Raw genomic sequence first — 27,400 nt, 5'->3', positions numbered from 1 at the left:
TCCTTCATGCTAAACTCCTTTTGAAAACTTTCTGGGCCGGGCGCGGTGGCTCACGCTTGTAATCCCAGCACTTTGGGAGGCTGAGGCGGGCAGATCACGAGGTCAGGAGATCGAGACCACGGTGAAACCCCGTCTCTACTAAAAATACAAAAAAAAAATTAGCCGGGCGTGGTGGCGGGCGCCTGTAGTCCCAGCTACTCGGAGAGGCTGAGGCAGGAGAATGGCGTGAACCCGGGAGGCGGAGCTTGCAGTGAGCCGAGATTGAGCCACTGCACTCCAGCCTGGGTGAAAAAGCGAGACTCCGTCTCAAAAAAAAAAAGAAAACTTTCTGGCCGGGCGCGGTGGCTCCAGCCTGTAATCCTAGCACTTTGGGTGGCCGAGGCGGGCGGATCACGAGGTCAGGAGATCGAGACCATCCTCGCTAACACGGTGAAACCCCATCTCTACTAAAAATACAAAAAATTAGCCGGGCGTGGTTGCGGGCGCCTGTAGTCCCAGGTACTCGGGAGGCTGAGGCAGGAGAATGGCGTGAATCCGGGAGGCGGAGCTTGCAGTGAGCCGAGATCGCGCCACTGCACTCCAGCCTGGGGGACAGAGCAAGAATCCGTCTAAAAAAAAAAAAAAGAAAACTTTCTGGCAGGGCATGGTGGCTTATGCCTGTAATCCTAGCACTTTGGGAGGCTGAGGTAGAAAGATCGCTTGAGCCCAGGAGTTTGAGACCAGCCTGGGCAACACAGCAAAAATAATTTTAAATAATTTTATGCATGAAACAAAGTTTGTGTCCCCTGAACCATCAGAAAGCAAAGGAGTCACTATGTTAGTCATCCATGGGGACAATCTGCAGTTGTCTTAGTTTTAAATAAAAAAACTTGAAAAAGAAAAAAAAGTGTCACACCCACACCTCTGTTCATCACTGCTAGCACGATAAAATGTTTTTGGCTGGGTGCGGTGGCTCACGCCTGTAACACCAGGACTTTGGGAGGCCGAGGTGGGCGGATCATGAGGTCTGGAGATTGAGACCATCCTGGCTAACATGGTGAAACCTGTCTCTACTAAAAATACAAAAAATTAGCCGGGCATGGTGGTAGGTGCCTGTAGTCCCAGCTACTCGGGAGGCTGAGGCAGGAGAATGGTGTGAACCTGGGAGGCGGTGCTTGCAGTGAGTTGAGATCTTGCCACTGCACTCCAGCCTGGGCAACAGAGAAAGAAAATGTTTTTATATTTACTCTCATTGATCCAAGCATAGCCTGGTCACATGGAATTAATAAAGTCACGTTTAGGGGAAAGTACATGGCATAAATATTATTTTTGATGAGAATGTCAGCTGGTGGATAAAAAGAACAGTTGTCAAGGAGTAACAAAATCTTGCAGTTGCCATCCAGTCCAACTTCCCAGCAGTGAGCACGAGCCGCTGATACAAAATGTTTGTGAAACCAATCAGAAAAGATGTCCCTGGTGACCCATGCATGCCTTTTTGGTAGCATAACAGACTAGTAAGAAATTCACTCCTTGAAGACAGTGAGGAAGGAAGCTTTTGCCTACCACAGCAAGTTTACACTTATGCATGCCTGCTACATCAGCATATCCTAACACACTTATTCTGTCATTGGCATCCTTAATTTCCATCTCATCAGCTGCAATCAGTGTCTTTCTGGGGCAATAATGCCAAAAGAGTGTTGTTTCATTAGGATTATAGACTTGTTCTTGTCTCACATTTTCAACAGCAATGACCCTGGCAAACTTGTCAATGAATTTCTTTGCTGCTTCGTGACCAGCAGATGCTAATCACCATTAATCTTTAAAAATGTAATGCCATGTCTTCTCTTACATTTCTGCAACTGGGCCGGGCATGGTGGCTCACACCTGTAATCCCAGCACTTTGGGAGGCTGAGGCAGGCGGATCACCTGAGGTCGGGAGTTCAAGACCAGCCTGATGAACATGGAGAAACCCCATCTCTACTAAAAATACCAAATTAGCCGGGCATGGTGGTGCATGCCTGTAATCCCAGCTACTCGAGAGGCTGAGGCAGGAGAATCGCTTGAACCCCAGAGGCGGAGGTCGCAGTGAGCCAAGATCGCGCCATTGCACTCCAGCCTGAGCAACAAGAGCAAAACTTCGTCTAAAAAAAAAAAAAAATTCTACAACTGGCCTATTCAATATTCACAGTTCCCTTCATTTTAACTTCATCGCTTGAGATCTTCATTTTAGCTTTATGCAATGTTTTTCTATTTTTAATTAACTTCTGTTCATCACTTCCACTTTATATATACTACTTCTGATATATATATAAAACTTCAACAGTTTATCCTTCTTTTTCTTCAGGTCATGTATTGTGGTCATTCTAATACCATATTCCTCTGTAAGATATTGCACATTTACACCGCTGTTCAGTTTCTGTAACACCTTGACTTTCTGTGCTATAGATAAACATAAATGTTACCTATTTTTCTTATCACTATAATCCATAGGGGTATCTGTGGGCCCTTTTGATATTTTCAACATCTTTATACCAAAGAGCAGAGAATAAGCAAGCAAGCAAGCAAACAAACAAAAACACACAATGAATAATGCATATAGGTCTCGGCACCATGTAGGGCATCATGGGGAATCTGCTGTTGGTGTGATCAGTCTGAACGCGTGCCCTTTGTGGGCACACTTGCATAAGGAAATCTGGGCATACTCAGAAAAGATATATTGTAACTGAAGGGAGCTGGAAGGGTCTTTTTTCCCTTGGGGATGCTGAATAAGCCGTGTGTTGTTTGCTTTTGACTGCAACCTGTCACATGAGGTCAGGTGTGGAATTCGTTATATATATTTTTTTCTTTTTAAAAAATTTATGGCTGGGCGTGGTGGCTCAAGCCTGTAATCCCAGCACTTTGGGAGGCCGAGGCGGGTGGATAACCTGAGGTCAGGAGTTCGAGACCAACCTAGCCAACATGGTAAAACCCCCATCTCTACTAAAAATACAAAAATTAGGCCAGGCGCAGTGGCTCACGCCTGTAATTCTGGCACTTTGGGAGGCCGAGGCGGGCAGATCACCTGAGGTCAGGAGTTCGAGACCAGACTGGCCAACATGGTGAAACCCCATCTCTACTAAAAATACAAAAATTAGCCGGGTATGGTGGCGGTTGCCTGTAATCCCAGCTTACAGGCACTTCTGTGTCAAAAAAAAAAAAAAAAATTTAGCCAGGCATGATGACGGGCATCTGTAATCCCAGCTACTCGGGAGGCTGAGGCAGGAGAATCACTTGAACCCAGGAGGTAGAGTTTGCAGTGAGCTGAGATTGCACCACTGCACTCCAGCCTGGGCAACAGAGCGAGACTCTGTCTCAAAATAAAAAAAATAATAATAATTTGAGGAATTTTCCTCAAATTATTTTTTACCAGGAATTTTCTACTTGTGGAGTTATGTCTGTGCTCAAAAAGTTTCAGATTTTGGAGCATTTCAGGTTTTCAGATTAGGGAAGCTTAACCTGTATTTTGAATTTTTTTTAGTTGCAACAGTAGAAATCAAAAATCAAAACACAGCTACAGCAACACAGGAGGGTTAAAACAGAACCTAAACTGATGTTTTTTTTTTTTTTTTTTTTTTTTTTTCTGAGACAGCGTCTCACTCTGTCGCCCAGGCTGGAGTGCAGTGGCATGAACAGAGCTCACTGCAGCCTCAAACTCCTAGCTCAAGCAATCTTCCAGTCTCAGCCTCCCAAGTAGCTAGGACTACAGGCACATGCCACCGTGCTCAGCTAATTTTTTTTTTTTTGTTAGAGATAGGGTCTTACTATGTTGCCCAGGCTGGTCTCAAACTCCTAGACTCAAGCAATTCTCCTGCCTCAGCTTCGCAGTGCTGGGATTACAGGCATGAGCCACTGTGCCTTGCTGGCCTAACCATGATTTTTAAGCTATAATAGCCACTTATTTGTCAAAGGAAAGACAGAAGAGGATTTGGTACACATAAATCTCCTCAGACAGAGTTAAACAGTCTCTCCTCTGTATCCCCATAGTCTCTTATGCATAGCTCTACTAAGGCATTTATCATATTATGGCATAAATTATTTACCTGTTTCTCTCATCCCATTCCCATGAATTGCTTAAAAGAAGTGACTGTGTTTTAATCACCTTGACTGAAGGCAGTATAGTGTAGTGGTTAAGGGTGAGACTCTGGAGTTTTAGGATGCTTGGTCTCCAATCTATTTAATAATTGTGTGACCTTAGAAAAGCTACCTAAGAAACTTTCATAGAATTGGTATAATCAAATGAGTTAATATTTAAACTGCTGTATTTTATTTTATCCTTTTTTTTTTTTTAGATGGAGTCTTTCTCCGTCACCCAGGCTGAAGTGCAGTGGCACAATCTCGGCTCACTGCAACCTCCACCTCCTGGGTTCAAGCAATTCTCCTGCCTCAGCCTCCTGAGTAGCTGAAACTACAGGCGTGCGCCACCACACCAGGCTAATTCTTTTGTATTTGTAGTAGAGACGGGGTTTCACTGTGTAGGCCAGGCTGGTCTCAAACTCCTGAGCTCAAGCAATCCTCCCACCTCGGCCTCCCAAAGTGCTGTGATTACAGGCGTGAACCACTGTGCCCAGCCATTCAACTCTAAAATGATAGCTTTTCATTTCTTAACATCTCTGAAGTTAAGATGTATTTTACATATAATGAGCAGTTTAATTGGCAAGCTTTTCTCTCTCTCTTTTTTTTTTTTTTTTTTGAGACAGAGTCTCTCTGTGTCACCCAGGCTGGAGTGCAGTCGCGCGATCTCGGCTCACTGCAAGCTCTGCCTCCCAGGTTCACGCCATTCTCCTGCCTCAGCCTCTCCGAGTAGCTGGGACTACAGGCGCCCGCCACCACGCCTGGCTAATTTTTTTGTATTTTTAGTAGAGACGGGGTTTCACCGTGGTCTTGATCTCCTGACCTGGTGATCTGCCCGCCTCGGCCTCCCAAAGTGCTGGGATTACAAGCGTGAGCCACCGCGCCCGGCCTTCTCTCTTTTTTTAAATCAACTTTTATAGAGGTCTCTTTCTTAACAGTATGTAAAAATTTTGCATTTATAACCAATGGCATTAGATTCACTGAAATACTATAGTAAACATTCCGTGAAAGTAAAGGATTATTGCTATTATTAGAATTATTATTACTATTGCCATTATCATACTAACTGGTAAAGAATATGTACTTGGTAAATGTCCATTAACTGCAATAATAAATAATATTGTAATTTTTAAAAAAGCACACAGATTTTGATGTGAACATACTGAGTTATAAAATATTGTCTAATATTATATACTATGTAAAAAGAGTTAACTAACTTTATGCATGCTACCCAAAAGTTTAAAATTTTTTTTTTTTTTTTTTTTTTTAGATGGAGTCTTGCTCTGTCGCTCAGGCTGGAGTGCAGTGGCGCAATCTCAGCTCACTGCAACCTCCACCTCCTGGGTTCAAGTGATTCTCCTGCCTCAGCCTCCCGAGTAGCTAGGACTATAAGCACATGCCACCATATCCAGATAATTTTTGTATTTTTAATAGAAACGGGGTTTCAACATGTTGGCCAGGCTGGTCTCAAACTCCTGACCTGAGGTGATCCTTGGCCTCCCAAAGTGCTGGGATTACAGGTATGTGCCACCATCCCCAGCTTAAAATGTTTTAAAACTAAAACATTTCAGTATTACCAAATAATTTATGAAATATACAGAAAAATACTTTGGAAATAATTTTCCATACACTTTGGAAAAACAGCCAATTTCTTCTTAATAGAAAGAGACAATTCAATAAACTCTCAATAAAAAGAGGGTTTAAGGTACTGCTCAGGGCGGGCACGGTGGTTCATGCCTCTAATCCCAATACTTTGGGAGGCCGAGGTAGGCGGATCACCTGAGGTCAGGAGTTCAAGACCAGACTGGCCAACATGCTGAAAGCCCGTCTCTCCTAAAAATACAAAAAAAAAAAAAAAAAATTAGCCAGGTATGGTGGCAGACGCCTGTAATCCCAACTACTCGGGAGGCTGAGACAGAGAATCGATTGAACCCAGGGGGCGGAAGTTGCAGTGAGCTGAGATTGCGCCACTGCATTCCAGCCTGGGCAACAAGATCAAAACTCCATCACACACACACACAAAAGGTACTGCTCAAAGTACCTAAAGGACTTAAGTATTAGCATTAAAATGTTTTATATACAATACCATCTGAACATATTTGTATTAAATTTTTCTTCTTTTATATTGTTAGATTGTATTTTTATGATGACCTAATTAATAATCAACAGAAATACAAGATATGCAGAAACAAATATATTAGCTTTAATATGCTAAAATTTTATCACTTTAGCAGAGGGAAGATACCCATGTAAAAAAAAAAAACTACTAGTTTGATTTTAGGTTCACTTGGTTACTAGAGTTGATGCATGATAGAAAACAGATGCAGTAAATATGAAGGTTATAGGTTTTTTTTTTAAGTCTCCTTTCAAGGTTAGATAACCCTTTATTGGATGAGGCTAGTTAGCCCTTGTTTTGATCAAAAACTATGGAAATACATTATATTCAGATAATATTCAAAAACAAAGCACCATAGAATATTTCTAAAAAGACAAGAGTGCTAAATGGGTTACCAGTAAGTTAAGTTAAACTACTGACCACTTGTACCAAAGAGCAAAGAAATTAAAAGAACACAAAAGCCAGCTTGAAAGATCTCTCACTGGACAAATCTGGGACAGTGCTAGCATCAAAATAATGATAGTAAACAGATTTTTAAGTCAGTGAATAAGAAATTCTGAATCCAGGCTGGGCGTGGTGGCTCATGCCTGTAATCCTAGCACTTTGAGAGGCAGAAGCTGGTGGATCACCTCAGGTCAGGAGTTTGAGACCAGCCTGGCCAACATGGTGAAACCCCATCTCTACTAAAAGTACAAAAGTTAGCCGGGCATGGTGGTAGCTACCTGTAGTCTCAGCTACTTGGGAGGCAGAGGCAGAAGAATCACTTGAACCCTAAAGGTGGAAGTTGCTGTGAGCTGAGATCGCACCACTGCACTCCAGCCTGGGAGACAAAGCAAGACTTCATCTCAAAAAAAAATAATAAAATAAAATAAAATAAAATAAATTCTGAATCAATTTTAATAAAATGGATTGATAATTTGTTAAGGAATTGGGTATTTGTGTAGTTCTAAAGTATCTCCCTCCAAAAATTGGCCGAGCACGGTGGCTTATGCCTGTAATCCCAGCACTTTGGGAGGCCACGGTGGGTGGCCTCTTATTAATTATGAGCCTTTTCTCTTATTAATTATAAAGAGAAAAAGTAACCTCACAGTGGAAAAGCTTGGCAGACACCACCTCATCAAGTGATCAAAGTCAATTTCATTAGTTCCTTCAAGCTGATTTATGCATCCTTTTAACTACCTTGCTTTGAAAATAGGCCAGGTGTGGTGGCTCATGCCTGTAATCCTAGAACTATGGGAGGTGAGGCAGGCTAATTAATTGCCTGAGCTCAGGAGATTGAGACTAGCCTGGGCAACATGGCAAAACCCCATCTCTACTAAAAACACACACACACACACAAAAATTAGCTGGGCGTGGTGGCGCCACCTGTAACCCCAGCTATTCAGGAGGCTGAGGCACGAGGATTGCTTGAACCTGGGAGGTGGAGGTTGCAGTGAGCCGAGATCATACCACTGGACTCCAGCCTGGGCAACAGGGCAAGACTCCATCTCAAAAAAAAAAGAAAGAAAATAATAAACACATTATATGTTAAAATAACATTTTTATGAAAAGTAACTGTTTTTCTAAATAAAATAATTTATGAAAAGAGCGGTATTGTTTTATATTTTTGCAAATCTCTTTAATATCTGGCTTAATAGAAAGCAGCAAGATTCTCATATCTGCTTCATATATACCCATCGTCACACAGATATGTAGTTGGAAATGAGTCTTCTTTGATATGGCATCAAATTTCAATAAGTGGTAATTTGTTTACATTACAGACAGGGTCTTGCTATGTCGCCCAGGCTGAAGTTCAGTGGCTATTCACAGGCATGATCATAGCAACAACCTCAAATTCCTGGGCTCAAGTGATCCTCCTGCATCAGCCTCTCAAATAGCCAAGACTACAGGTAGGCACCATCACACCTGGCTCCACAAGTGGTAGTTTTTTTTTTTTTTTTTTTTGAGACGGAGTCTTGTCCTGTTACCCAGGCTGGAGTGCAGTGGCGCGATCTCGGCTCACTGCCAGCTCCGCCTCCCGGGTTCATGCCATTCTCCTGCCTCAGCCTCCTGAGTAGCTGGGACTACAGGCGCCCACCACCACGCCCGGCTAATTTTTTTGTATTTTTAGTAGAGACGGGGTTTCACCATGTTAGCCAGGATGGTCTCGATCTCCTGACCTCGTGATCCGCCCGCCTCGGCCTCTCAAAGTGCTAGGATTATAGGCATGAGCCAACTTGCTCGGCCCACAAGTAGTAGTTTCTTAAAAGCTCATTGCAATATGGAATCTGAACCATATGAGTAATCACTTCATACTCTATTATGTGAAAATCCATTGGCCCATCTTGAACTTTGAATGATCTTTTACCCATGCATGATTTTATAATAGCATGCATAAGTCATTTGGAAACTATTGATTCATTGAATCATGCTGGTCTTTTATATGTTGACACAGTATGCAATATTTTAAAAATCACATTTGTTAACATCTGAGTTCATTAGGAAAGTCTTTAAGAATTAAATGATGTCAAGCTCATTATGATGGCAGTGATTGCATCACTGTACTCCAGCCTGGGTGACAGACTGAGAACTTGTCTCAAAAAAGTGGGGGAGAGAGCAAGAGCCATCTGTCCATCTGTAATTCAACCCCTCGGAGTGCCCTGACGGAGTCTCGCACTGTCACCTGGGCTGGAGTGCAGTGGCACGATCTCGGCTCACTGCAACCTCTGCCTCCCAGGTTCAAGTGATTCTCCTGCCTCAGCCTTTTGAATAGCTGGGATTACAGACATGTGGTTTTGCAGTAGACATAATATTGTAGAAATAGAGTAGATATTCAGAGTTTCAGGTTATATCAATTCAGTTGCATATACTTTATACACATAAATGATTAATGTTTCAGTGGTCATATATCTAATTTACAAGAAATATCACTGTTTCCTTACTTATGGGGAAAAATAAGTAAATATCAGGTATTTGCAGTTATGGCAATAGAGAATAAGCCCAAATACTAGTAACTTGCACAGAGAGACCAGCGATTGCTATTATCCGTGTCCAAGACAAAAATTAAAGGCAATCAATGGAGTGACTCCTTCCTAGTTACATTGTCTCTTATTTTCCAGAGATGTAGTATCTTGAATTACAAAGTGTTTTATCTCCTCTATCACTCTGGATTCAACTGTAGTATTGAGTGTACATATTCAACAAAAGCGTATGAAGCACTGACATGGGAACTTACTACAGTGTTTATAGGACTATTATATAGGTAAGATTTTGAGTCTGCAGATATTTAATAAGATTATCACAAAAAGTTTGGCCGGGTGCGGTGGCTCAAGCCTGTAATCCCAGCACTTTGGGAGGCCGAGGCGGGCGGATCACGAGGTCAGGAGATCGAGACCATCCTGGCTAACACGGTGAAACCCCGTCTCTACTAAAAATACAAAAAAATTAGCCGGGCGTGTTGGCGGGCGCCTGTAGTCCCAGCTACTCGGGAGGCTGAGGCAGGAGAATGACGTGAACCCGGGAGGCGGCGCTTGCAGTGAGCCGAGATTGCGCCACTGCACTCCAGCCTGGGGGACAGAGAAAGACTCCGTCTCAAAAAAAAAAAAAAAAAGTTCCATTACATTTTTAAATAGATAAACACTGATGCCACATTTACAAATAATGAATGGAAATTTTTATATAAGAGGTAATATTGAAATGACCTAATATCTAGGAAGAAAATAGTTTTAAAGTATTTTCAACAGTAAACGAAAATTTGAGATCTAGCTTATCCTGGCTTTGATACTTGTGATAATCTAGCACACAGTCTTTAACGCCTATGGAGTGCTGGGTTTTTTCACCTGCAGAGTGTTGCAAAATTTCAAAGATCGACACGTATTCCTTCTAAAATAAAATTTTGATCATTCACAATGACAGTTTAGATAGCTTTTTAGAGGATCTGGTTTTGTTTTGGAGTTTTTAGTAAGCATACTTTTTGTAAATCAGTAAACATAACAAACGAAAAAGTAATGTGTACTGCCTATCCCCAGAATAGGACTACTATCATTGAAAATTGCTTCTGGCAGGGCGCAGGGTCTCACGTCTGTAATCCCAACACTTTGGGAGGCCAAGGCTTGTGGATCACCTGAGGTCAGGAGTTTGGGACCAGCCTGGCCAACATGGTGAAACCTCGTCTCTACTAAAAATACAAAAATTAGCTGTGCGTGGTGGCGGGAGCCTGTAATCCCAGCTACTCCGGAGGCTGAGGCAGGAGAATCGCTTGAACCCAGGAGGCAGAGGCTGCAGTGAGCCAAGATGGCACCACTGCACTGTAGCCTGGGCGACAAGAGGGAAACTGTGTCTCAAAAAAAAAAAAAAGGCTGGGCACGGTGGCTCACGCCTGTAATTCCAGTGCTCTGGGAGGCCGAGACGGGCGCGGATCACGAGGTCTGAAGATCAAGACCATCCTGGCTAACACGGTGAAACCCCGTCTCTACTAAAAATACAAAAAAATTAACTGGGCACGGTGGCGGGCGCCTGTAGTCTCAGCTACTCAGGAGGCTGAGGCAGGAGAATGGCATGAACCCGGGAGGAGGAGCTTGCAGTGAGCCGAGATCACGCCACTGCACTCCAGCCTGGGCGACAGACCAAGACTCCGTCTCAAAACAAACAAACAAACAAACAAACAAAAAAAACACAAAAAGAAAAAAGAAAAAGGAAAGAAAATTGCTTCTGTGACAACAACTTGAATACTAAAAGTTGGTCTCTGGTTCCAATGGTTGAAGGCACCTTAGTAGTTAAATGTCATCCTGCAGTTTAACCAGGTAGCTATTAAAACAGATAACCCAAATAAACAATAACGAGGCATGTGGCTGACCACCCTTTAAAACCTCTGATGCTTTTCATGAGTGGGAAGGCTAGAATATTATTGAAGTCACTCATTAGAACTATGCTTAATAAAATTATATAGAAGAATGATAATGTACTTCCGTATTTATATTTCAAAACCTTATTCCTTGGCCAGTACTTGTTAGTAAAGTGATTATGGTACTAAACCAAGTTTTAGACTGTAAACTCGTAGAAATTATTATTTCAAGTGTGTATTAAATTTCAAGCAAATTTTAAACCAGTTTAAGATTCATCCTTAAAGAACAGTTAAAATTGATTGAAAATAATCCAATTTCACCGTACTTTATACATCATAGTTGAAATGCAATGAAGACACATTATTACACAATAATGAAGAAGCAAAGATTTGGCCTGTTATCTGGGAAATTAGAGGGTGGACTACCTGGGCTCCTTTTAGCAAAACACTTTTCCAAAAGAAACTTATTTTTGTTTTCTTTAAACAATACTGTCCTGTCCTAAACGAAATCATTTTTAGTCTGTTGAAAATCCACGTGTCTTTGCGTGTTTGTTTATTTATTTATTTATTTATTTATTTATTTATTTATTGCAGTGCTCAAAAAAAAAAAAAAAAAAATGCAAGGTTTCCATCCCTAGGGACCAGGACGCTCTAGCTCCTGTCTCAGCTCAGCCCTAGCTCTAATTGTGACCTTGGGAAATGTCCCTGGCTCGGGGGACTCGGTTTCCCTCTCTTCTCAATTATGAGTGCTCGGAACGTGGGGGTGGGACGGGCCCCCAGCACCGCAGACAAGGGGCTACAGCTCGTCCAGCTTTATGCAAATCCCCAGCCCTCCTCGTCGCCTCGGCTCTTCCCATCCACTCAGCCACTAGCTCGCTCGGAGCAGTGTGTTCCCGGTGCCCCCCGCGGGGTACCCTCGGTTCTGCACGGCGCTCCCCCTTTGTGTCTTACTGCTAGGAAGGGACCTTGGCGATCATCCTTCCATCCGCCGAGAAACGCTCCACCTACCCTTCATTCTCGACCGTGTCTTTCCCGTTTCAGAGAACCCCTCACACTGCTGCCCTCGAGAGACCCCCGCCGTGGCTCTGACTGGGAATCCCTCTCCTTCTCTCCCCTCGGGAGACCTTCCCTTCACACAGCCTTCACCTCCGGAAGAGCCCTCAATTCACACAACCCCATTCTTCCTCAAACTCTCAAGGATTGGCACCCGGCTGCCTTTTGCGGAGCCGCAAAGGACCCTCAGCCTCCCCCACCTCCGCCATCGGGTTCTGGGGACCCCTCTCACCTCCGCGGTGAGAGATGTGTTTACTGAGGAATCGCTGCTTCTTTCTCTGGTGGAGCAAGGTCGGGTATTTAAGTAACAAGAATGAGGTCACCAAGTACCCTCCTAGCGTAGAGAGAAGGTAAAAAGCCGCAGTGGACGACATCTCAGTCACCGTGTGGGAAGTCTCCCACCTCCGGGGCCTCTGAACTCCGCTGCGGCAGTAGCAACGACGGCGGCGGCGGCGGCTGCTCGAGGTCGGCTCGCCCCCAGCCGGTGCCAGTGGTGCAGCGCACTTGTCAGTGCCGGCCTACTGCGCATGCACAGCTGGACCCTAGCGCCCCAGCAACAAAGGGGCTCCGACGCGCAGGCGCTCTCCGGCTCCCGAGTAGGAGCCTGCAGAGATCCCGGGGTGGGCGTTTGTCACCTAGCTCTGTGGACGGACCCTCATGAAGAGAAAGCTTGCAAACCTGCCAGTGTGTTGGCCATCACTCAAGCAGAAAAGACTATTCACGGACAGCCTTTCCTAATTGGAAAATCCACATCAAAAAGGAAAGATTCCAGGGCGCGTCTTAGCCCCTGCTCTAAGAAATGCAAATAATTTTTACCTATGGAGGCGATAAAGCTTGCTAAAACACTAAATAAACTCCTCCGTTTATCTAGCCTAGAGAGAATTTCCCCTATGGTCGCATATACTAGAAAAGGTACTGGTTTATCAGTCAAATATCTGAGAGCTCGGCCCCTATCCTCCCTCATTTCATTGTGAAAGTGCAATCCTCATTCTTTGTACACAATAGGCACTGTAGAAGTATTTGTTGACTTACAAGTCCGTATAAAATAACGAAACTTTGTTAAGGTTATAAAGTATTACCTAAAAGTCCTAGAAAGACAGATAACTAAGTTCCAGAAGGCCCTACTAGTTTTCCTTTCACCCGACAAATTACAAACTGCTAACACACGAAGAGCCACACTTCAATGCAAAAGAAATAAATCACCCAGGACTGAGGGAGAAATTTTACGGAGAAGACCATGTCTCCCACAGGACTAGAAAAGCAGAGTGAATATTTAAAATCCTGTGATTCAGCCGGGCGCAGTGGCCCATGCCTGTAATCCCAGCACTTAGGGAGGCCGGGAAGGGTGGATCGCTTGATCCTGGGAGTTCGAGACCAGCCTGGGCAACATGGCGAAACCCCATCTCTACAAAAAATAAAACAAAATAAGCCCGGCGTGGTGGCGTGCACCTGTAGTCACGCTACTCGGGAGGCTAAAGTGGGAGTATTGCTTGAGCCTGGAAAATCGAGGCTGCAGTGAGCTATGACTGCACCACTGCACTCCAGCCTGGGCAACAGAGCAAGACCCTATCTCAACTATAAAAAGAAAATTAGAAGAAAACAGGGGGTGCCTGGGCACGGTGGCTCAAGCCTGTAATCCCAGCACTTTGGGAGGCTGAGGTGGGCAGATCATTTGAAGTCAGGAGCCTGGCCAACATGGCGAAATTCCATCTCTACTAAAAATACAAAAATTTGCCAGGGGTGGTGGCGTGTGCCTGTGATCCCAGCTACTCAGGAGGCTGAGGCAGGAGAATCTCTTGGACCTGGGAGGCAGAGGTTGCAATGAGCCGAGATGGCGCCACTGCACTCCAGCCTGGGTAACAGAGCGAGACTCCGTCTCAAAAAAAAAAAAAAAAATTCCTTTAGTCAAGGTTGAAGTGAGCCTTGATGGTGCCACTGCACTCCAGCCTGGGCAACAGAGCAACATTCTGAGGAAACTTACAGATTAAAAAATCATGTCTTCTGTTTAGGGCTGTTAAACTATTTCCTGTAGCTCAACTGACGCACATAGTTCTATTTTTCAAAATATCACTTGATGACAATGGAAGGGTCTAGAATAAACCACTGTGGCATAAAAATTATTTTGAGGCTGGGCATGGTGGCTCACGCCTGTAATCCCAGCACTTTGGGAGGCTGAGACAGGCAGATCACCTGAGGTCGGGAGTTCGAGACTAGCCTGGCCAACGTGGTGAAACCCTGTATCTACTAAAAACACAAAAATAAGCCAGGCATAGTGGTGCATGCCTGTAGTCCCAGCTACTAGGGAGGCTGAGGCAGGAGAATGGCTTGAACCTGGGAGGCGGAGCTTGCAGTGAGCCAAGATCGCGCCACTGCACCCCAGCCTGGGCGACAGAGTGAGACTCCGTCTCTTAAAAAAAAAAAAAAAAAAAATATATATATATATATATAGAGAGAGAGAGAGAGAGAGAGAGAGCGCTGAAGGTATTTAAGTTCCTGGAATCCCTTATCTGCCTAAAATCAAAGGCTCCCAGAAGAACTTAACTGTCATAAATCTCCTCCCTGGGAACAACTCTAATCTTGTCAGAGATGAGAGACATTGTCACAAAAGTATGATATCTCATGGGTGTTCTCCTAAGGACACATTTATGTTTCCAAAAAATCATTTCTTTTTCCGAAAAGTGCTTTCTCCCTAGCTTCTAAGAAGTCATTTGTTCTTCTGCAAGTACCCCCTACGCCTTCCCACCCAGTAAATTTTAGATTATATATAAACCTCAAATTCTAACAGCCTTTTTTTTTTTTTTTTTTAGACAGAGTCTCACTCTGTGGTCCAGGTTGGAGTTCAGCAGCACCATCTTGGCTCACTGAAACCTCTGCCTCCCTCGGGGTTCAAGTGATTCTCCTGCCTCAGCCTCCTGAGTAGCTGGGGCTACAGACACGCACCACCACGCCTGGCTAATACTGTGTGTGTGTATATATATTTGTCTTTTCTTTTCTTTTCTTTTTTTTTGAAAAGGAGTTTCGCTCTTGTTGTCTAGGCTGGAGTGCAATGGCACGATCTCAGCTTACCGCAACCTCTGCCTCCTGGGTTGCAGTGATTCTTCTGCCTCAGCCTCCCGAGTAGCTGGGATTACAGGCATGCACCACCTGGCCCAGCTAATTTTGTATTTTTAGTAGAGACAGGGTTTTGCCATGTTGGTCAGGCTGGTCTTGAACTCCCGACCTCAGGTGATCCACCTGCCTGGGCCTCCCAAAGTGCTGGGATTACAGGCATGAGCCACTGGGCCCTGCTAATTTTGTACCTTTAGTAGAGATGGGGTTTCACCATGTTGGCCAGACTGGTCTTGAACTCCTGACCTCAAGTGATCTGCCCACCTTGGCCTCTCAAAGTCCTGGGATAACAGGCTCATTCTTTTATTTTCTAAGAAGACCAAACAACAGGAAAAGTATGAATTCAAAATCAGAGTTCTGAATTTTGTTATTTTATATAATTTTCAATTTTTTTTTTTTTTTTTTTGAGACGGAGTCTTGCTCTTTCGCCCAGGCCAGAGTACAGTGGCATGATCTCGGCTCATTGCAAGCTCTGCCTCCCAGGTTCAAGCCATTCTCCTGCCTCAGCCTCCGGAGTAGCTGGGACTACAGGTGCCCGCTACCACGCCCGGCTAATTTTTTGTATTTTTAGTAGAGACGGGGTTTCACCGTGTTAGCCAGGATGGTCTCGATCTCCTGACCTCATGATCCGCCCGTCTCGGCCTCCCAAAGTGCTGGGATTACAGGCGTGAGCCACCGTGCCCGGCCTTTTATATAATTTTCTTTTAATGAAGGCAAGAGAAGAAAGAGGAGCATTTACCTTTTTTTTTTCTCGAGATGGAGTCTCACTCTGTCACCAAGGCTGGAGTGCAGTAGCACGATCTTGGCTCACTGCAACCTCTGGCTCCCGGGTCCAAGTGATTCTCCTGCCTAAGCCTCCCGAGTAGCTGTGATCACAGGAGCACGCCACCAGGCCTGGCTAATTTTTGTATTTTTAGTAGAGACACGGTTTCACCATGTTGGTCAGGCTGGTCTCGATCTCCTGCCTTGGCCTCCCAAAGTGCTAGGATTACAGGCATGAGCCACTGCGCCCACCCTATGTATATTTTTAAATTTTAAAAAAATGGCTTTATATGTAGCAAGATGTGTTAAATACATATTTCCTATATATTGAGACTAAAATCTACAATTCTATTTGTCCAACGTTTCAAAATTAGTGTGTCTATGGAAATGCAATCAATTACACAAGAGTTTAGGTATGTTAACTTACTTTGTACTTACCTAATTGGTGATATATCACAATATACCACTATATCTCCATCTGATTGGTGATAACAACTAGATGGTGATAAAAATTAGATGGTGATATAGTGGTATATTGTCATGTTGATGCTGGTGAAAGTTACCATAGATTGGTAAGAATTTTTTTTTTTTTTTTTTGAGACGAAGCCTCACTCTGTCACCAGGCTGGAATGCAGTGGCACGATCTTGGCTCACTGCAACTTCCGCCTCCCGGATTCAACCGATTCTCCTGCCTCAGCCTCCCAAGTAGCTGGGACTACAGGGGTGTGCCACTACACCCAGCTAGGTTTTGTATTTTTTTTTTTTTTTTTTTTTTTTTTTTGAGACGGAGTCTCGCTCTGTCACCCAGACTGGAGTGCAGTGGCACAATCTCGGCTCACTGCAAGCTCCGCCTCCTGGGTTCACGCCATTCTCCTGCCTCAGCCTCTCCGAGTAGCTGGGACTATAGGCGCCCGCCACCACACCCGGCTAATTTTTTTGTATTTTTAGTAGAGACGGGGTTTCACCGTGGTCTCGATCTCCTGACCTCGTGATCCGCCCGCCTCGGCCTCCCAAAGTGCTGGGATTACAAGCGTGAGCCACCGCGCCCGGCCGGTTTTGTATTTTTAGTAGAGATATGGTTTCACCATGTTGGCCAGGATGGTCTCGATCCCTTGACCTCATGATCCGCCCGCCTTGGCCTCCCAAAGTGCTGGGATTACAGGTGTGAGCCACCGAGCCTGGCACAAGATCTTTTTTTTTTTAGACAGGGTCTTGCTCTGTTGGGGTGGTATGATCACAGCTCACTGCAGCCTAGACCCACTGGGGTCAAGCCATCCTCCCACCTCAGCCTCCTGAGTAGCTGGGACTACAGGCATGCACCACCACACCTTTATCTTTTTTTTTTTTTTTTTTGGAGATGGAGTCTGGCTCTGTCGCCCAGGCTGGAGTGCAGTGGCTCGATGTCTGCTCACTGCAAGCTCCGCCTCCCAGGTTCACGCCATTCTCCTGCCTCAGCCTCCCGAATAGCTGGGACTACAGGCGCCCGCCACCGCGCCCGACTAATTTTTTTGTATTTTTAGTAGAGACAGGGTTTCACTGTGTTAGCCAGGATGGTCTCGATCTCCTGACCTCGTGATCCGCCCGCCTCGGCCTCCCAAAGTGCTGGGATTACAGGCGTGAGCCACTGCGCCCGGCCTCTTTTTTTTTGTAGAGACAAGGTCTCACTATGTCTTCCAGGCTGATCTTAAGGGATCCTCCTGCCGCCTAAACCTCCCAAAGTGCAGCAATTAAAGGCATGAGCCATTGTGCCCAGTCTGATTGATAAGATTTGGATCACTTAGCAAATTGTTTCACAGTACAGTAATTTTTAAAGAATAGTCTGTATTGACCAGGCAAAGTGGCTCACGCCTGTAATCCCAAGACTTTGGGAGGCCAAGGCAGGTGGATCACCTGAGGTCAGGAGTTCAAGACCAGCCTGGGCAACATGGCAAAATCCCATCTCTACTAAAAATACAAAAATTAGCTAGGCATCGTGGCACGTGCCCATAATCCCGGCTACTCAGGAGGCTGAGGCAGGAGAATCACTTGAACCCAGGAGGCGGAGCTTGCAATGAGCCAAGATCACGCCACTGCACTCCAGCCTGGGTGACAGAGTGAGACTCCGTGTCAAAAAAGAAAAAAAAAAAAAAAGAATAGTTCGCATTAATATACTGGATTAAAAAGTTTAGTTTAGATAATATTCATTTAAAATATGGTATGTCATCAGGCCAAGACAAGAACAAAACCGTTTAACTAAAGTACCAGAATTGTGAGTCAACCAATTGTGCTTTTTTTGGAATTAAATCAAATATCTTCATATTATTACCAGATAACCTAATGTATCAACTTGTTTAGAAGATAATTTCAAGACTAGTATCTTAATAAAAATCCCAGCTAGGCTGGGCGTGGTAGCTCATGCCTGTAATCCCAGCACTTTGGGAGGATGAGGTGGGCCGATCACCTCCTGAGGTCAGGAGTTCGAGACCAACCTGGCCAACGTGGAGAAACCGTCTCTACTAAAAGTACAAAATTAGCCAGGCGTGGAGGCGCATGCCTATAATCCCAGCTATTTGGGAGGCTGAGGCAGGAGAATGGCTTGAACCTGGGAGGTGGAGTCTGCTGTGAGCTGTGATCGCACCATTGCACTGCAGCCTGGGCAACAAGAGTGAAACTCCGTCTTAAAAAAAAAAACCAGCTAAAACATTATTTTAACAAAAACAAAATTTTGGCTCAACATGGTTATGCAACATACAGTTATAATAGAAACATGTTTAATTATTGAGAGTAAAACAGAAACGAGAAAAAACAGGTATCATCCATGTATTTTATATTCTTTTCTAGAACAACCAGTTTTTATTAGAAAGCTGTAGCCACGTTTACAATAAATATCAACAATATAATGAAAAAGTAGAACAAACTAGTTTCCAAATACTGAACTCCTATAACCAAAACACATTTTGGATTTGGGAAAACACAGTAAACACATACCAAAAACAAAAACCAGCTCAAGTATAGGATTGAACTGGCTGGAAAACACTTATTGTGTTACTGCCTTAAGAACCCCACGGAGCACCTTGTAGCTCATTAACTGCACATTTTCCTTAGGGGGGAAACAAGGTCCTCTCTCAGTCACATATGCATAAGGAAATCTCAAAACCCAAAGGCCATCAGGTGGAAGGGTGATTTCTTGCTTTTCTGGGTAGAATACCGGACATGGTGGAGGGCCTGGTTGAACCTGAAAAACACAGGTAGTATAATTATTTTTACATTTCTCAACATGAAACAACTGAAAGATAAATGCCTAAACAGACGATAGGTTCAAAGAACATATAAGGCCAGACGTGGTGGCTCACGCCTGTAATCCCAGCACTTTGGGAGGCTGAGGCAGGTGAATCACGAGATCAGGAGTTTGAGACCAGCCTGGCCAACATGGAGAAACCCCATCTCTACTAAAAATACAAAAAATTAGTCGGGTGTGGTGGCGTGTGCCTGTAATCTGTTACTGGGGAGGCTGGGGCAGGAGAACAGCTTGAACCCAGGAGGTGGAGGTGCAGTGAGCTGAGATTGCACCACTGCCCTCCAGCCTGTGCAACAGAGCGAGACTCTGTCTCAAAAAAAAACAAACAAACAAACAAATAAATAAATAAAAGAGCATATAAGATTAAGCAGATATGGGTACACTCCTAACTCTAATTGTATCCAATATTATATTATTTAGTCTCAAATATTATTCTGCTTTTCCCCAGAACTTTTTTTTTGCGGGGGGAATGGAGTCTTAGTCACCCAGGCTGGAGTGCAATGGCGTGATCTCGGCTCACTGCAACCTCCACCTACAGGGTTCAAGTGATTCTCCTGACTCAGCCTCCCAAGTAGCTGGGATTACAGGCGCCTTCTACCACGCCTGGCTAATTTTTTGTATTTTTAGTAGAGACGGAGTTTCGCCATGTTGCCCAGGCTGGTCTCGAACTCCTGACTTCAGGTGATCCGCCCGCCTTGGCCTCCCAAAGTGCTGGAATTACAGGCATGACTCACTGCGCCCGGCCTTTTCTCCAGAATTTTAACTTCAAGTTCTGCCTTTGAATGAAATGATGTGAATTGATGGTGTGAATGGATTAAAATACCCACAATGTATTTTTTAAAAAACAGAATATTAGGTATGGAAGGTATTTAAATTTAAGACCTGTTTAATTAAATAATTCGTTTTTTAATTAATTTTTTGTAGAGATACAAGTCTCACTATGTTGCTCAGGCTGGTCTTAAACTCTTGGGCTCAAGCAATCCTCCCACCTTGGCCTCCCAAACTTCTGGGATTACAAGCATGAGCCACTGCCCTCAGCCTGAAATAATTAGTTTTGATGCTAACTTGTACTTTTTAAAATCAATCAAAACAAACATCAGCATTTTTTACTTGTTTGGGGCTGCAGAGGGTTATATTTCTTACCTGAGGCATTAGTATTATCTGCAAAGGAGCATCAGGAACCACAACAAAAAGCCTCATAAGTTGAGCATAATGAGGTTTCAGCCCTCTACCTTGAGAGGATGACAGAATATATAAGGGCATGTCACTATTTAGGGCTTTTAAAGCTGATTCCTTTGGCCCACTTCCCATTACTTTCATTACTTTGTCAGGCCCAGAGCACATGAATCTCCGACCTCGAGAGTCTTCGTATTCAAAGCCCACAAAAGCTCGAGCTATGTCATCTCGCCGTCTTCCTCTTCCCATTACAACTGCACTTCTCTTTCCAGGAATAGCTTTATTTGGAGCAGGCCAAGAGTTTGTGTCTAAGTCTCCTTCATCTTCAGCTCTAGTCCTGATGACAATGTCCCAAGGCATAAGATAATTTGTTCCTGGAATAAAGCCCTGTTGGTCCAAACCTGTATGAAAGTTATAAGACTTAGCAGGGCCTAGTTTAACCAAAGACCAGCTGGAGAATTTGGGTAGGAGACCTTTAGGGCAATTTGAATGTAGCATGCCTGGGAGATACTCAACTGTGGATGCCTGTCGATCAACCAAATTTGGTCTCTTCTCAGTTTTCACTTCTACTTGACCATGAACTTCTGGATTATCTCCTCCTGCTTGTGGATCAGCTGGATAGGTACCTAAGCTATCCGTGGATTGGCCCAAACTCAAAGCTAAACTCAGGCTTGTGCTCTCTCCTTGGGTTTGAGGTTCTTTTTCTTTAAGTTTATCAGCATCCGAATCTGGAGGAGCAGGAGAGGATTCATTTTTAGCAGGAGCAGGATCTGGAGTACTTGGTTCAAATACTGGGAAATTGATATGATCCAATTTTCCACAACACTTTTCTTCCAGAAGCTATAGAGGGTAAGAAAAAAAATCCAGTAAGTTTTTCATTTTAAATAATACATTCTTCATTTTTATGTACACATAAAGAAACTTGCTCTTGTTTATATATTATACTGCAGTTGCATTTGCTTTTCTACTTACTCTGCTATTGAAAATATGTTTTTACTCAGAAGATATTTAACAAAAAAATACAGAAGAGGAAGAAGAAAAAATTCAGAGTCTACCTGATAGAAGTCATAATTGGCTGCTTTGATATCAAAGGGATCATCTCGAGGTGCTTGTTTCCTTCCACAGTTGCAAGCACCGGTAGATCGAGCTCGGCTATTGTGATATAGCACAGGAGGATTTCTATCAGCCTCTGGTTTTTCTCCTGGAAAATATAACAGCCACTATTAATTTCACCAACACAATGTGCAAATTTACTTTGCATTCTACAACATCTAACCCCACAAATACTCCTAATAGTTCTTTGGAAAGAAAAACAAACAAAAACCTTACCTAAATACACATAACGGAAGAAGCAAGTGAAAGTATATAAAATAATTTATATTATAAATCTAAAGTTTAGAGTTTTTAAGTGAATTTTTCCTCCTGCTACCATTATCATGTACCATCATCTAACATAACATTCCTTTTAGTTCTACAAATCCTCCAAGGCAAAAATGTTAATATGAAATGTCTGAAATTTTATACTACTTAATAATTCTCATTTACCAATTCACTAGGACGTATTCTTTAAATGAAAAAAAATAAAGTAGTCATAGCTGATATTTTCCTTTACAGCAGGAGAGAAAATGTATAGCTGATGCACCTAAATTTCTGTAGGGCTCTTTCTAAAATATCAATACATAGTGAACAGACTATCTTAAAACAAGAATGAAAACACAGCTCAAAGTTTTTATTTCAAAATGCTGAAAAAAATTTAGCTACCTGATTTAGGTAATGAGTGAAATTTATGTACACAGTGTTGATCAGTTAAACTCCTCTCCTCACAGAGCTGATGGCCGTTGCTCCAAAATTTGTAGCAGTCCTCATGTAACTGCATGGCGTATTTGTGAAATGCTGGACCTCTAGCATGTTGACTGTACACTCGAAGAGCCTGGGCAAGCTGATTCTTATGGACAGTCATTGTGTAATTATGAGGCAAATTTGACTGGTAGGCACTGTGGGCCATGGGTAAAGCTTTTTGGCATCGGTTTTCTGAGAATTTTGTGTCAATATCCAAAAATCCTTCCAAGACTTTAATACTGCTTAAAATCTTAGATGTTAGCTCTCCAGTGGGTGACCCCAAGTCCTCCTCTTTCCCATCAATAGCCACCTCATACAGTTTTGAAGCTGCTGAGATCCACTTCTGATAAGTAGGAAGTTCAAAATGGGAAGGCTGTGGGTTCCTGCCCACACTGTCATCGAAACCTTTCTTGCTTAGGACTAGCTCCACATGCTGCCATAGGAATTCCCGAAGAGTGAAATCCACTAGCTGGCCTGAAGAACTGGAACTGCTGCTGTCAATGTGAAAGGAAAGTTGTTGTCGGCTGTGCTGCCTCATCACCTGGTATCGCCTAGGCCCAGAAAGGGGTGCAGGCACCAGCAAAGATTCCGGGTCCTTCACAGTACAATGACTCCTAAGTTGGTCCAGCAACATACCTACTGGGTCCTCCTCCTGGCTTCCGGGTACTATGTACACGAAAGCTTGGTTGGCAGGCACAGTAAAGAGGCAGTTGATGCTCTGATTAGTCAAGACACGACTCTTCCGGAAGATTCTATAGATCTGGTCCTCCAGGGCATGCTGCAGCCTCCTTTTGGGAGAATGTTTCTTGGGCTTGTCTGGATGAGCTGGGTCTTGGTTCCGAGGAGGTTCTACCTTGAGGGCTCCATTGAGTTGAAAGAGGAAAAGGAGTCTAGGTGGGCAAGGTCGGCAGTTTAGCTTCCAGTCTTTGCCAACTGGACAATCCTTAATGGCTGTTTTAAGGAGCGGCAGGACCTTCTGTCTCAGCCCATCCAGGGCTCTGAATACTCGATCATAAGTGATATCAAAGGAACAAGTGGGATGGACCAGAAGCAAGATATGACAGACAGAGAATAGGTAAAGGAGACTGAGGCACTGCAGCTTCTCTTGATGCTTCCAGAACTCGTGTGCTTCTGCATGAGGTAAAGAGAGTCCACCTCCAGCTTCCCCGCTCTGAAGAGCCCGACAAGCCCGTAGAAGCTGTGAATTGTCACAGATGGAGGTGAGGAGAAGATACAGAACTTTGCTTTCCTGATTGTAGTAGGCCTGCAGAAGGCTGTAGTCCTGGGAGCCTGCCTCAGTTCGGTTACCTTCCGCGGCAGCTCCACTTCCCCGAACTGAATCCTCGGCTGCAGCCCCAGGGTCCTCGGCTCCACCGGCCTCACCCACGGCGCCAGCCTCAGTCCTGATTCCAGGTCCTGAATCCCCAGGATCTTGGTGGCGAAAGAGGGGAAAGACCTGTCGGTCGCACACCGTATTCACAAGAGAGAACTTCTCGGAATTCAGGCGTAGAGCCGTCTTGCCGAAGATTCCCACAACGCAGATCTCATCCTCCCGCCATGGAGGCTCCGGTCCGCCAGCCGCGCTCCCTCCGCCCTCAGTAGGGGACCCTCCGGGACTTTCAGAGCCCATCCAGGCTGACGCTCCCATTAGAAGCTCTCGCAAGCTCACAGGACCAGCCATAGTGCAGAGCCTTCTCTAGAGTCCTTCCGGTCCGTTAGTAAAACCGACCGGCTTTCGTCCAATTTTGAAATCCTTCCTCCGCTTCTTCAGTTCCTGCTTTCCCGTCACTTGAGTTCCGCCTCCTCTTCTCCTCTCCTAGTTTAAGAGTTTCCTCAACTGTGGGAATTGAGATATCAAAAACAAAAAACAAAACAAAACTGGGGACGAGTGCGGTGGCTCACGCCTGTAATCCTAGCACTTTGGGAGGCCGAGGCGGGCGGATCACCTGAAGTCAGGAGTTCGAGACAAGGCTGGCCAACATGGTGAAACCCCATCTCTACTGAAAATACAAAAATTAGCCGGGCGTGGTGGCGGGCGCCTGTAATCCCAGCTACTCGGGAGGCTGAGGCAGGAGAATCGCTTGAACCCAGGAGGCGGAAGTTGCAGTGAACCAAGATCAAACCATTGCACTCCAGCCTGGGCAACAAGAGCGAAAACCGTCTAAAAAAAAAAAAAAAAGCAAGAATTAGGCGTCGTGGCGCATACCTGTAGTTCCAGCTGCTCAGGAGGTTGAGGCAGGAGAATTGCTCGAACCGGCAGGTGGAGGTTGCAGTGAGCCGAGATCGCCCCACTGCACTCCAGCCTGGGCGACAGAGTGAGACTCCGTCTCAAAAAAAAAAAAAAAATTGCGAAATATCTTGTGTATAAATTATAACTTGCAGAACCTCTCTAACTAGCAGGCATATTGACAAATAGCTGCCAGGATAAAACTAACAACCAGATTTAAATGTATAATTATAACATGTTTATTATTCTGGGGTTTTGTAAAAAATAAAAGTCTTTGAATCTAAAAAAAATTATCTATAGCACTATACAATAACATGACTGAATCTTTAAAATAACTGTTGATTGAAAGAAATCAGAAACAAAAGTGTATATACCCTATAATTCTATTTCTTTTTTTTTGAGATGCAGTCTTGCTCTCTGGCCAGGCTAGAGTTCAGTGGCGCGATCTCGACTCACTGCAACCTCCGGCTCCCGGGTGCAAGTGATTCTCTTGCCTCAGCCTCCCAAGTAGCTGGGATTACAGGTGCATCAGACCACACCCAGCTAACTTTTGTATTTTTAATAGAGACAGGATTTCACCGTGTTGGCCAGGATAGTCTCAGTCTCCTGATCTCGTGATCTGCCCACCTTGGTCTCCCAAAGTGGTGGGATTACAGGCGAGAGCCACTGCGCCAGGCCTGATTTTATTTCTATAGAGTTCAAAAGCAAGCAAAATAAACCATTGCATTTAGGGGTGTGTTCTTACTAAAAGCAAGGAAGTATTTATTGTACCAAGTAGGTCAGTGATTACTTAGTGAGGGAAGGGATTATGATATGATAGAAGAAGGAGACACATAGGGCTTCTAAGGATACTAATCGTATATATTTCTTGGTGGTTATGTGTGTTTTTGTTATATATATAATAATATATATATAACAAATATATATTATATATATAATAATATATATATAACAAATATATATTATATATATAATAATATATATATTTTGAGACAGAGTCTTGCTCTGTTGCCCAGAGTGGAGTGCAGTGGCACAATCTAGGCTCACTGCAAACTCCACCTCCCAGGTTCAAGTGATTCTACTGCCTCAGCCTCCCAAGGAGCTGGGATTACAGGCGCACCACCATGGGCGGCTAATTTTTGTATTTTTAGTAGAGATGGTGTTTCACCATGTTGGCCAGGCTGTTCTCGAACTCCTGACCTCACATCATCCACCCGCCTTGGCCTCCCAAAGTGCTGGGATTACAGGTGTCAGCCACCGCACCTGGTCTCGGGCCTAAAATTTTTTTTTTTTTGAGACAGAGTCTCACTCTGTCACCCCGGCTGGAGTGCAGTGGTGCTATCTGGGCTCACTACAACCTCCATCTCCTGTTCTCTGTCTCCGTCTCCTCAAGCAATTCTTCTGCCTCAGCCTCCCAAGTAGCTGGGATTACAAGCACACACCACCAGGCCCAGCTAAATTTGTATTTTTAGTAGAGATGGGGTTTCACCATGTTACCCAGGCTGGTCTCAAACTTCCAACCCCAGGTGATCTGCCCACCTCGGCCTCCCAAAGTGCTGGGATTATAGGTTTGAGCCATCACGCTCGGCATTGATTTTTTAATTCATTTTTTTTTTTTTTTTTTTTTTTGAGACAGAGTCTGGCTCTGTCGCCCAGACTGGAGTGCAGTGGCGCGATCTCAGCTCACTGCAAGCTCCGCCTCCCGGGTTCATGCCATTCTCCTGCCTCAGCCTCCCGAGTAGCTGGGACTACAGGCACGTGACACCACGCCCGGCTAATTTTTTTGTATTTTCAGTAGAGATGGGGTCTTACCATGTTAGCCAGGATGGTCTCGAGCTCCTGACCTCGTGATCCGCCTGCCTCGGCCTCCCAAAGTGCTGGGATTACAGGTGTGAGCCACTGCGCCCGGCTAATTCATATATTTTCTATACTTAATATATACTTTTTTTTTTTTTTTGAGACAGAGTCTTGCTCTGTTGCCCAGGCTGGAGTGCAGTGGTGTGATCTCGGCTCCCTGCAAGCTCTGCCTTCCGGGTTCATGCCATTCTCCTGCCTCAGCCTCCCGAGTAGCTGGGACTACAGGCGCCTGCCACCACGCCCGGCTAATTTTTTGTATTTTTGGTAGAGACGAAGTTTCACTGTATTAGTCAGGATGGTCTTGATCTTCTGACCTCATGATCCGCCTGCCTTGGGCTCCCAAAGTGCTAGGATTACAGGCGTGAGCCACCGCACCTGGCCAATATATACTTTTCTATAGGCATTATTATTTCTAGTTAAAAAAAGGTTAAAAAGAGAAAAACCAAAACTTTTATTAATCTTTATTTAAAGATGCAAGGTAGAACACATTTTAACACTGGTACAATGGCAGTAGCAGCTTTGCAAATGTTTATCTATATGGACTTTTTTTCCTGCCTGTCTTCATTATATAGCAAAGCATTTTTCTTTTTTCTTTTTCTTTTTTGAGACAGAATCTTGCTCTGTCACCCAGCAGGCTGGAATGCAGGTGGTATGAACACTGCTTGCTGCAGCCTCAACCTCCTGGACTCAAGTGATTCTCCCACCTCAGTCTCCTGAGTAGATGGGACTACAGGCACACGCCACCATGTCCAGCTAATTTTTTGTTTTTTGTAGAGACAGGGTCTTGCAATGTTGCCCAGACTGGTTTCAAACTCTTGGCCTCAAGTGATCCTCCCGCCTCAGCCTCTCAAAGTGCTGGGATTACAGGTGTGAGCCACTGTGCCTAGCCCCCAGCCTATAATTTTTTAATTTATATATTTTTCTATACTTAACATATTTTTTTTTTGAGACAGTTTTGCTCTTGTTGCCCAAGCTGGAGTGCAATGGGGTGATCTCCGCTCACTGCAACCTCTGCCTCCCAGGTTCAAGCAATTCTGGCTCAGCCTTCCCAGTAGCTGGGATTATACGTGCCTG

The 27,400-nt window shown here is 44.3% G+C and overlaps 2 protein-coding genes across 4 annotated transcripts in view; both read right to left on the bottom strand.

The window, feature by feature from the left end:
• GDPD1 (glycerophosphodiester phosphodiesterase domain containing 1) overlaps positions 1–12,570 on the bottom strand; it is a 61,033-nt gene extending 48,463 nt beyond the window's left edge. For 2 of the 3 annotated variants that reach the window (XM_055258562.2, XM_055258561.2), the window contains exon 1: positions 12,313–12,570. In XM_055258562.2, coding sequence (XP_055114537.1) covers positions 12,313–12,454 — 142 coding nt within the window. In that variant the 5' untranslated portion in view covers positions 12,455–12,570. The remainder of the gene's footprint in view (positions 1–12,312) is intronic. The other variant, XM_055258560.2, reaches the window with a different exon arrangement.
• Positions 12,571–18,752: 6,182 nt separating this feature from the next.
• SMG8 (SMG8 nonsense mediated mRNA decay factor) lies at positions 18,753–24,472 on the bottom strand. The gene is made up of 4 exons (XM_055258538.2): positions 22,165–24,472; positions 21,459–21,604; positions 20,371–21,243; positions 18,753–19,164 (listed from the first exon to the last, which is right to left on the bottom strand). Exons 1-4 carry the CDS (start codon positions 23,921–23,923, stop codon positions 18,967–18,969), a joined length of 2,976 nt encoding a protein of 991 aa, XP_055114513.2. The 5' UTR covers positions 23,924–24,472; the 3' UTR covers positions 18,753–18,966.
• Between the last annotated feature and the right edge of the window lie 2,928 nt (positions 24,473–27,400).

The sequence above is a fragment of the Symphalangus syndactylus genome, chromosome 20 (assembly GCF_028878055.3).
Source record: "Symphalangus syndactylus isolate Jambi chromosome 20, NHGRI_mSymSyn1-v2.1_pri, whole genome shotgun sequence".
Classification (NCBI taxonomy): Eukaryota; Metazoa; Chordata; class Mammalia; order Primates; family Hylobatidae; genus Symphalangus; species Symphalangus syndactylus.
The sequence above is the reverse complement of the archived record's forward strand: the minus strand, read 5'-3'. Positions and strand labels throughout refer to the sequence as shown.